The sequence below is a fragment of the Dinoponera quadriceps genome, unplaced genomic scaffold (assembly GCF_001313825.1).
Source record: "Dinoponera quadriceps isolate SergipeBrazil2010 unplaced genomic scaffold, ASM131382v1 scaffold1441, whole genome shotgun sequence".
NCBI lineage: Eukaryota > Metazoa > Arthropoda > Insecta > Hymenoptera > Formicidae > Dinoponera > Dinoponera quadriceps.
In genome coordinates this window covers 977,956-989,832 of record NW_014555884.1, presented here as the reverse complement: position 1 = coordinate 989,832, position 11,877 = coordinate 977,956, and the positions used below count along the sequence as shown (strand labels likewise).

The 11,877-nt window shown below is 45.7% G+C and overlaps 1 protein-coding gene across 4 annotated transcripts in view; it reads right to left on the bottom strand.

Moving 5' to 3' along the window:
• Positions 1 to 10,296, bottom strand: part of LOC106745680 (regulating synaptic membrane exocytosis protein 2) — a 75,012-nt gene extending 64,716 nt beyond the window's left edge. For 3 of the 4 annotated variants that reach the window (XM_014621498.1, XM_014621496.1, XM_014621497.1), the window contains exons 1-2: positions 8,779 to 8,888; positions 1,332 to 1,536 (exon numbers count right to left, since the gene is read on the bottom strand). In XM_014621498.1, coding sequence (XP_014476984.1) covers positions 1,332 to 1,536; positions 8,779 to 8,888 — 315 coding nt within the window. Of the gene's footprint in view, positions 1 to 1,331; positions 1,537 to 8,778 lie in introns of all 4 variants that reach the window. The other variant, XM_014621500.1, reaches the window with a different exon arrangement.
• Between the last annotated feature and the right edge of the window lie 1,581 nt (positions 10,297 to 11,877).

The following is an 11,877-nucleotide window of genomic DNA, read 5'->3' as shown; positions in this document are numbered from 1 at the left end:
CCCCCCCCTCCCCGCCGCTCTCTCTATCCATCTCTGTCTGGTGTTTAAGTGACGACATTACCACCCACTCTCACCCCCGGTCGATGGTGTATATTGGTGCTCGCGATAAGGGTTAATCGACGCGTCGGCATGCTAGGAAAGGTCAATTATTATTTCGTACGTATCCGCCATAGTCGCGTCTCCGATGACACACGCGGACGGGTTATCGTCTTTTATGAGTCTTTGTACTTCGGTTCTTAATTGCTTCCAGGAAGGCTGACATTTACAACCGCGCGCTCTTGTACTGGCCGACTCCGGGCTTCGTGTCGCGTAACCTCGATAACGCGGACGCCGCTGTCCGCGCTAAATTCGCCCGCTTTGGGCCGGAGTTATCTCCGTGTGTTATCGCCGCGTCGTCGTTATTACGTACGTAGGCACGTAAATGCGTGCTGTGTCTACACGTAGCGATGAGGTAATCGCGAAATTTCTGGCGAACGGAAATTCTCGCTCGTACCCGCCGCTCGGTTCGCGAGATCGCAAATTACGAAAAGGAGAAATGTTTCGCGAAACGGGAGACGAAAGTTCGGTTAATGAGGCTAATTTACGAAGCACTGCGGCTCTCTCTGTGCGTATCTCCGATGTTTCGAATAGCGTGGCCGGGTTGTAATCGTGCGATTCGTACGTTTGAACGATAATTTTGCGCTCCGGAATTTTCACGGGATTTGTGCGAATGCGATATTTCCATATCGTGTTTGCACCTTTTACGTATTTGCTTATTTTTACCGAGATAAATAAGTCAGGAGAAAAAAAGGATGATTGCGATGAAATTTGTAGAATCAAAAAGACAACAGATATATTTTCTTTATCGCCGATATATTCTATATATTCGCGGAATACTCGGGCTCGAAGAGCAGTGCGGGCCTGATGGATTTGTTCTCCACACTTGAAACACACACATATACTTGACGCGTTTAAGTCCTGAGTGACTGTCGTATACGCGCGTTAGAATCACGTTATATCGCGTAAAGAATCTTGTAACATGAGATTCTTTATTCTTTCTGTTAAAATAATTTCCCGATGATCCTGCAGGAAGATCATTTGACAGATATTACTTCCCACGAACGCGAACAACTCGATTATCGCGCGCCAAACTGACGTTTCTATTTTTATTTTCCATGTGATCTTTTTACGTCAAAGTCTTTGGAAGGTTTCTCTACGTGTGGCCGGGTGCAGCAATGTAACTGAAGGAAAGAAAAGGACGGAACAGCTGGCCGCCAAGAGACACCGATTCAATCAATCTGACCCCGCGACTTTTCTCCGCCCCGTTTATATTCTTTTTCGAGTCTTCTTACCTTGCTTGACCGTAGAGTGACCTTTCCGCCGCAGCGTGCACAGCACCGGATGTCGCAGTAGTTGCAGATGTGGCCGACGCCGTCGGCGAACTTGGTTTTCAGGCATATGTGACATGTAGCGTTCAGCTCCACTCCCGCCTTCTTGTGTTTCTCCGAACGCATCCGTATCGTTTCCTCAAGGACCTGCACCTCATCCTGCTTTCGTCTGCAAGCATAAGAAGGAGCAAACATTAAAAGAGAAGCCGAACCCCGCGAAAGCGTACGTCGAGCTCAATCGTGCTTTATTCGCACATTCTATTTTCGGATTTATCCCCCGGAGGGATCTCATATTCCCGGATCCGATTCCACAAAATCTGCAACGCAAAAGGATCCGCAAATAGCACCAAAGAAAATTATCCGAAGAAATAGAGGCAACAGCTTGAACTCGAAAATTTCATTAAGACTTCGAATTAACTTAAAATCGCATCAGCACCCACCTGGATTCTCATTTTCGCGTATATTTTTACACGGGAAGATTGAAAAACTGTTGCGATCGTCGTTTCACGAAGTAAAACCGTCGCCTTCGGCGTCTCGCGAAATTTTTATCAGCCGAGAAGATCGTCCGCGTTCTTCCGATATGGAGAACAGACGGCCGAATTTGTCAATCCTAATTCTACCATTTGCGGACTCGCGTTCTGCCAAATCTCGCGGGATAACGCGCCAAACGCTGTAGATTTATCTCCGGCCCGTGGAAATCGCGCGCGTCCGATCTCTCCCCGGATGCGACGCGACGACGCCGACCTCACACTCCTGATCGTCTCGCCGCGTCCATTAAGCCAATTTAGGAGCGTGTGTCCTGCACGCTCGAAATTAAGCCGGCGACTGTGTCAAAGCGCGCACATCGTTACTCGGCTTGTCGTCGACCGACGCGATATACAGGGTGAGGCAATTACTATCTTGAATATCTTCGAAACTATGAGAAAAATGTACCTAACAGAAATCACATGGTGCAGAAGCGGTCGTCTTTTGGCGGTAACGCTTTTTTCTAAGCGGAGTAGCTTCAAAAATCTGAAGATCATCTTTCATCTTAAGATCATCGAAAAGTGAATATTTTCAAAGATATTTTACTTTTTATCCTGATATTTTTTCACAGTACGAGATATGAAATATCTCATAAAGTACTCACTTTTCGCTAATATCATCTTACCATTTTTATACATGATAATATGAGAGAAATCGATCACTGATATTAATTACTGCACATTAGTGTATCGATATATTTGCAAAATGCAATAAGTTTTATTTTTTTAAGTTTCTCCATATTTGCTTACAACAATCGATTTCATCTGTCATTCTACATAAAAAAAGTGTTAAGATGATGTTACCGAAAAACGAATATTTTATGAGATATTTCATATCGTTTGTATTGAAAAGTATCAGGAAAGTAATGAGTAAGATATCTCGGAAAGCATTCATTTACGCGGAATGAACACAGAGAGGAATCGGTTCATGTTGAAAAAACTATATGATTCTACTTAACCCTCTGATATAAGTTAAGATCAGATTGACCCCACAGCTTCGTTTATTTTAGAGCATGGACGTGCTGTTTCTCTTATTGAGGATTATTTCACGTTATTATTTATCTTTAAAGTTACTCCACCTAAAAAAAATTATCGTTACCATCATAAGACAACTGCTTCCGTACCATGTAATTTCAGTTAGATAAATCCTTCTCTCACTCTCATAATTTCGAAGATATTCGAGATAACAAAGTTATTGCCTCATCCTGTATATCGGTGGGCTGTAAAATCCGTCCCGGCGACGCTATATGCGCACGTGCGTGGCGGTGCTGCCTGCCAGCTGTGATAGAAAAGAGAGGAAAACACTTGGCACACGACGACGGTCTTTGGGTCTCGAGTCGCGTACGCGAAAGGCGACTCGGAAGCGTCGACCGAGGGTTGTTGGCACCGCGACGTGCCGGCCGGCCCCGCCTCAATGTTTCGGTAAGTGCAGAACCATATCACGCAAAAAGGCACCACCCGAGCCCACCGGCCGGCAGAAGCGAGATCCTGAAACTATTGAACTCGCGAATTATTGGCGGGCATCTTGTCATTTTTACCGCGGGAATTTGTGTGATGACGGCGGGCACTGTATCGCATCCTTGTGGATCGTCTGCAAGGGCCAGAGATAATAACTGCCGCTATTATGAAGGTGACCCGAGCGAAATATAATTCGCGCCAATCTGAGAAACGTGTCTATTCTATTTTCCGTCTCGACTGACGTAAGGACACCGCCTCGAAGTCACACACGCCCGACGTTCGCGACCTTCCTTCCCTCCTCTTACCCTTGACCGATCGTCAAATAATGGAAACAATCGTGTTACGCATCCCCTGTAACCTAAATCTCGAGTTCGCCTCGGTGGAACAAAAGCTCTCTCGCTCGCGCTCACAACGTCGAGGGCACACCGCACATCCGCCTATATTTCTCTAATTACTTTATCGATAATCGAGTGAGCCGCGCACGCAACGGTGATCACACTCGACAAAGAGTCGCTCAAGACTTACCCACTTCTGCGTTACGAGCAATCGTGCAAAGGTCGCGACACGCGAGAAATTGTTTCTCCTTTATCGGGACGAGAAGGGGCTAAAGAGCGGCGTGCACGGATGACTTTTACGTTTCGCAATATAATTCCACTCGATATTTCGCCTTAATGCCGCGATATGTGGAAGCGGCGACACTGTTTACCCAGTAAACACTGACTAACAGTGGCATCAGGTCAATGTCACAATTCCCTACTCTACAATATAAGCACATATTGTATGTAACAGATCACGATATATAACATACAATACATAACAATATTGTATAATGTACGATATGTATAACGTCACGGAGAAAAATAATATTCTGGCACAGCAAATTGTTACGCTGTTGCAGGAAAATCTGTCAGTTGCTATACGCATAGAAAAATAATTTGTTAAAAATATTAATTGCCATTCGCTAAACTATTTTGCTGAGAACAAATTAGTAAATGTAGGAAAACATTTTGTGCTAACAACAAATTATTAGATAGCAGAATATCTTTTATCTTGGTGATAAAATTGTTTTTGCTCTAATTAAGAATAATTCGTTAACTTGATTATACCTGCTAAATGTTATGGGTATCGCAACGAAGATGCATTGGTGGTTTCGTTATAACAGCAAAATTTTTCTCCGTAATATTATACAATATACATATATAACAGTTCACAATATAACGTATATCGTGTATAACGGTTATATCGTCGAGTGAGAAATTATAAACATTGATATAATATTACATTGTTTATTTCTATGTAGCGCAGGAGAAAACATCGCGGTGAGGATATAGCCATCTAAGGTGGAACGTCGTGCGAATATTGCGGATCGCGTTTATAAAACAGGACAAAGACCGTGCAAACGTTAATGCGTGATAATACGGTGACTGAGTAATGGAACGAAGCGAGCAACTTCCGACAGCTCGAAATGCACGTTCGTTGTCGTCTTTCTCGCGGCCCGTGAGGAATTACCGAAATGAAATTTGCAGCGAGACGCGCGCGTTGCGAGCCTATATCCTATTCAGGAAACGAGTGGCGCGACGATGTTACATTATTACAGAGGCTACTTTCCTTGAAACGTTCGCGGATGAAATTGTACAACGGGCGAGGAGCGAGACGGAGAGGACGAGAACGCGATGCGATATTCGACGCGCGATTATTTATGTCTGCTCGTCGTGAAAAAGGAATTATTAAATTTTCTCACTTCTCTCCATCGCGAATATCCTCTTCGATAAACGACTAAAGTGCGATATGCATCTTCCTCGTTGTTACAATCGCCTGCAGAATTGTTCGTATTCTTCAGAACGCAAAGAACGTCCGACGAGAGATATTGATTTTTGAATAACTATTGGGTTGATGTAAAAGTTCGTTCTATTTTTGAATCAGTTTTTCGCTCAGAAATCCTAAAATTTTTACGATTATGTAACCACCGGAGAGATAACGGATCCTCGAAAAAATTGGCGCATAATTGATTGATTGTATATCTTAAAATATAAATAAACGTTATATATGTATTTTGATTAAAGAATGGGACGAACTTTTGCAACAATTCCAATAATAAGACAGGGTCGGATGTCGCGTGTGTATACTGATAGAAATTACAGTTACTTTCAGCTCCAACCTTTCCTCGGTTTTCATCACAAAAATAATACTAGCAATATGTATATAAAATTATTATCACTGACATAACAAAAAATATTTTCTACTTCAACGTGTTGAAATCGTTTCTTGTTAAAATTTTTGTGTTAAATTTCTAACATATCCGTGTGTTTAACATATTGTGTTTATGTTACCTCAATATTTTGTATCGAATCGATATTCAATATATGTAAATGTCAAAATGACACATTTTATATTTCAGTGTCAGCTAACTTTGCAACATAATATTTATGTTACTTTTTAACATATTCATCTTGCATTAAATTGACGAAAAAATTTGCGTGGACCGTTTGGGACGTGTGAAATACGTTAAGTCCAATAGAGAATTTTCTACTGTGCAATAACATTTGCTAGAAAAATATTTCTCCCGACTATAATTCATTCACTATAGCTTCCAGTTACGATGTATTACAACACAGCTATATTTTTCCTTCAGCATGCATATCCTGGATGTCGTGAACAGGAACTCTCAACCGTGCGCGCTCCATCCCCGCGCCTCATCCGCGAGAGATGGGGTATTGCAAACGATAAATTAACGCAACGACGTAATACAGCGTCTTAACTTTCCCTGCGTTGAGGCAAAACGTGCTATAGCCGTCTCGCCATTCCACGGTATTTGCACTCCTATTTCCCCCCTCGCCATCCCTCACTCACTCATCCTCCCACCCGACGACGGATAGGTGTGCTACCCTAGGACGCGTATACATTTCACCTCGAAGAATTCACCGTGCCAATCCAAGCGCTTTCACACCCCGTCCACGAGCTACAGCCGCATACCCTATGCAGCTGCAGCAGCTCGTTACTAAGCCACGTCAAGGCTGGTCGCCTTGCATTTTACATGCGTCCCTACACGTACTTGTCGTCTACATTACATGATCTCGCATCGGTATGGTGCAGCACGCTTTCCTCATTATTCTTTCCCTTCTTTCTCACGTTCCCGTTTTTCCCCGGCCGTCGCTGCCGACCTATCAATAAAACCCGTTCACTGCGCAACGCTCGCGTCCACCTCCTCCGCCGACCCGGCTCCGCGGGGTGGTTATTGTTAGCCAGCGCGCCGAGAAAACGCCGGCTCTCTCCTATTCGCGTAATTACACACGCTCTCTCCGCCCGGTCAGTCATCGTCGCCTATGACAAGCGGAGCACGACCGGACCGATCGACCGGCTCTCGATCGGTCGTATTTTTATCAACGACTCGCTGTCAACGAGACCGCATGCTCGCAGAAGGGCTCCTTGCGACACGCTCTCCTCCCGTTTCGATGACGTTTTTCGGAGGATTCTTGGAAATCGTCCGATCGCGATCTGTCCCCAGGCTCGTTTCCATGGGAAAAGTGCACCGGTAATATGCGCCCCCGCGTGCCGGTGTTCGCTCTCGTTACTTTATTTCGACGCGTATATTCGACGAGATCTGGGTATATTCGTGCGAAACACGGGGCGGCTCGAGAATATTTGCGGATGACCAAGACAATTATAAGCGATTTTTATTTCTGAACGCTTGATACAAGAAGGATGGCGGAGAAAAAGGCGGTGGGAGGAACGGAAGGAGAGAGGGGGGAGGGAGAGGGGAGAACCAGCGCGATAATCGGGAGCATGTGCAGGGCCGTGGATACATAAATGGAAGATGTAGGTGTAAAGCGGTCAAGGACTAACGAGCAGGTGAGCCGGGAAAATAGGTGAAACGAGCCGGAGCAGACTCATTGGTCAAGAAATACCTTTATCCGATCGATCCGTCTGCCAATTGTGGTTATCGGTAACAACCAACTAAACGACGTCTCACTTGACCACGCGGCTGACCATTAATATTTTTCATCACTTTGATAACTTTCAAGCCGTCGGCGATCGGGCCGATACGAGTATCGTTTCCCGCGGTGCGACTCGCGCAATTGCGTATGGTCAGTCACGAAAAAAGTTGCAAACACTTATTTTATGAGTTTTGCAATGTATCTCGTGTCCAATAGGAAAAATTGCTTCTTAACAATTCTCAAAAGATACATTTTCCTTTTTTGGATAAGAGATACGATGCGAAATCGAGTCATCGAAAAAGAATTTTGCAACCTTCTTATAACTGATCATACTTCCGAATACTTTATATAAATCGCAAATTAAAAACTTACATCTTAATAAAAATAATAAATCTTCCGTTTTAAATTTCACGTTTCTCAGAATCACCTTTTCAATCACAAATTAACTTCATAAAAAAGTTTTTCTTTTCTCTTATTTATGTCGCGGATTACCCTATTTATAATAAATAAATAAACGTCCTTCACACACGTATTCACTCAGATATTCACACACAATATTTCTCGTGCGAGTCAAAAATTGACGTAAGCACTTAAACGAGGATCCGCTCGACTGTTTCACCATATGTCGCGATTGACCAGCGTATCAATTATCTACGCGTCGCGAGAGCCTTTGAATCCAACTTGAAACGCTTCCTTTCGTCCGCCATGCCATGCACGATTTCGCCGGTCAAGCAAGGCATATCGGACGATATAAAAATGGCCAACAATTAGTGAAAGCACGGCGGACAATAGCAGCTGCACACGTCGCGGTACGAGAATGTTATTATAGCCATTTGACCGGCCCGACAATATCCGGCGCGATTAAATACCCGTGTGAAAGCCGGGACGTCCTGCTTGTAAAACAATACCTTCATCGATAGTTTCGAATCCGTCGCGAGCCACACTCGCACTGCCGTGAAAAAGCCGCGTATTCGCGCTTCAAAATCCGCTCTTGCACATAGGACGCAATTGTCATCGTGATAAAACGCATGCAAGTAAATCCGCACTCACTATTTTAACTGGTTCTGAATGCTTTAGAAGAATGAACGACAGCAAATAACATCATCGACACGTCGTTATTTAAATAGAACCGCTCATTAATCAATTAATTCCACGCAAATTGCAAAAACATTTTGTACTCGTGTTAAAATCGGTCCTCGTCTCGCGTTAAACATATCCGTATTTAACATATTGTGTGCTTATGTTATCTCAACATTTTGTGTTGTATTCAACAGTGGAATTTCTTAGATTTACCAAGTAGTTTAATTAAATTCTTTCACCGTATAATATCTAACGTTATGATGGCGTTCGAGAGTTATTCCTCCCTTACTTGATCGTATCATTTTTCTCCGGACGAATTTGACGTACTCGCCATTTTCGCTGGAATCCGCGGGCAAACGTCACGTGTCCGAAGGGGATTTTCGAGACGCGGATACACACATTCGGGTCGCTTACCTCATGATCTCATTCTCCTGTTCCTCCTCCTGCTTCTGCCGCATCATAACATTCTCTATGATGCGCCTCTCCTCGGGGGTGAGGTGCGATATGTCGGGTAGCTCCGCCATCACGGTGGCGACGAGGTACGCGGCTGCACGGGGGTTACGACGTGGATACGCGAGGAGGAGTTGGCCGCGACGCGGGGAGGCAAACCGGCGCACCAGCAACGTCGTCGACACGTCGGGCTCCTTCCGCGCGCTTCTACGACGCTCGACGGACGATACTGCCGGGTACACCCGTGTTCTACGACTACGAGGCACGGTTGTTGTCCTGGGGAAGTCATCCGACACCCGGTGACCGCACCACCGCACCGACGCGACGCGGGTAAGCGAGCGCCTCCGACGCACCGGGATTATGTCGTCGTAGCACCGTCGTCGTCGCGGACAGCTTGCGGGCAGGGCGGCAATCGCGACGGAAGGATGACTTCGCCCGCTCTAGGAGGAGACGACGCTGTTCGGACGTCGCGCTCTCACGTTGTTGCGTTCCAAGACAGTCGGGCAGTCTCATGCGAGCGCTCGAGGCAAGGCAGCAGGTGTCGTCGTCGTCGTCCTCGTCGTCGTCGTCGGTGTCTCTCGTCGTACGATTACCGCCCGTCGCATGTGTATGACAAATCATGTTCACAGGCTGTGAGGAGGCTCTCGCATTCTCTCTTGCGGCCGGGCCTCACGCGCTGCGCCGCCCGAATGCACCATCGGACGCTACGCGTATCCCCCCGTTAGATTCCGTCAGCAGATAATGGCTGCGTCCTTCTGGCCCTTCGAAACTCTTTCGAACCGCATCGATTGAAAAGGAAAACGGGTCACTGGGTTGCCGCTAAATGGGACTCCGCTCTCCGACGACTCGGTCTTCGCGCACCCCGTGGCACATAATAAATGTCGCGGATGTATCTCACACCAGGCGACGATACCTCCTCCTTCGGACTCGCTGACGACGATTCACGTGGCAGCCGACACGACAATGGCGCTCCTCGGCGCGCCTCTACCGCCAGACGCCCACGCAGTCGATCGTCCCCGAGCGGGCGGTTACACACCCACGAGAACCGTTTTCCCAGCTGACGGCGGTGCCTACCTCCTTATCGGCGCGGACGGAGAACGCCCTCGTAAAATCGGCCAGGTCGTCGCGAGGTTAAACACCCATCTCGGGCGTTACGGCTCACCTCGGCTCACACCCCCGCCCTTCGTCGAGCCGCGAAACTTTGGCGAACGGTCACACTTGTCACATATACACATTCACACTAGCGCGCGCGCCACAGCCAGACGGTACCCGCGCCTCACGACGTTCACGACGCCTTTCGTTCACCAGGTGGCTCTTCTTTCCTCCTTTCCGACGTCCATCGTCGTTATCCTGCTCGGCACTTGCGGCCAATTTCCGGTCGACCCTTCCTTGCACGTATCGCTCGCTCGCTCGCTCAGAGACCTCTAGCCGGGGGATAACGGGCGCCTTATCGCGCTTGTGTGCGACCGCAGTTGCGCGAACGAACTCGTTTCCCACCCTCTCCCGCCCCGTGTGACGCCATACAGAGTGGCTCAGAAGTCGCGCGTATTTCCGCCGAGCCCACGCTGGAAAGAATTTCTCTCTTCCTCTTTCTAGGTCTCGCGTTCAAGTACTGAAAAATCCGTCATTCAGCGCGAATTTACCTCGGCGAAACTTTCGTTCGAAGGTACTCGATGTCGGAATACGAGGGGATTTGTTCAATGTTCTCAAGATCGTATTACCGTTGGCGAAAAATGGACTCTCCGAAGAATTCATAACGGAGGGGGGATTGCAATATTTCGTTGAAACACTTTGTGCGCGCTTGGCGTGCATCAAGTCCGGCTTCGAGCTTGCGGCGGACGACGGCGGAGAGGAGAATGTTCGAGGTGGAAAGACGGCGAGACGCTTCAAAGTACGGAGTCCGTTGGTCGAGTTACTCGTGCGATCGTCATCGATCCTACCGTGCGCTTCGATCGCGATCGACAGCCGTACTCGCGACGGACGCTGCCCGCGAGCATTCGTACATAACTTCACGCGAGTTTAATAAATAATGGGATTGCGGCGTACGTTCCGGCCAATGGGCGGGTAGGACGGCGCTGACGTAGCGGCAGATGTCGTATTGATCGACCAACGAACCAATCTGGCGCGAACTTTTAGGGGATCGTCGGCCGAGGCGCCGTATTTGAAAAACACGTCGAGACGAAGTCTTAAGAAAACAAAAATATCAGCAACTCTCAAGTGTTAATTGGAAAAGGATCGATAAAATGTCGCGGTTGATTGGATTCCTAAAAATTTTTTGCAAAACTAAATTCGAAATATTTCCCATCTCGCGTGTCTTATAAGACAATCTGCTCCTCCATTTTTTCTGTCTGTTTGGGAATGGTTCAAATTTGTGACCTTGATCTTTTAATTATTTCTGAATTGCGTTGTCATGATCGTTAAGGACGTGACTACGTCGCGTAGTCTGACCACCCACGTGCAGTAACAACTGCCAGCGTTTACTGCCGCTTGTTTGAAAGTCTGATATTTATACGCTGTTGAAACTTATTACGTCCCTTCCCCCCTTAGTATTAAATTATTTTATTTTATACAGGATAATAATACAATGAAGTTTATATATATATTGCATACTTATGTTATTAAACGATAAAAAATGTGATTTTATTGCACACAGGTACACTTATATATTTTATTTTATTACAATACTAATATTAGCACACATATACAAAACAGCACGGGAAATTTATAGGACAGTTTACAATATTTTTAGGACTTTTTACAACAGTAATCTAATGTTTCTGCGTTTTGTTTATCGATAATGTTGTATATAAGAGCGGGGTAAGTATTTCGAAATTATTAAAAACAGTGAAATTACTCGTAAATCATATACAGTCAGATAACTAAATTATTTTACACATTTAAACTAAATTAAAAAACGTTCAGGCATGATTATAAGGAAACTTATTCTCAATAGTACATAAAAAAATTATATAGTATAAATGTTCTGTATATATAAATATTAAAAATTTGGCACATATCAATGATGTTACATATATAAAAAGCATTGCATAAAATAGGAAAATA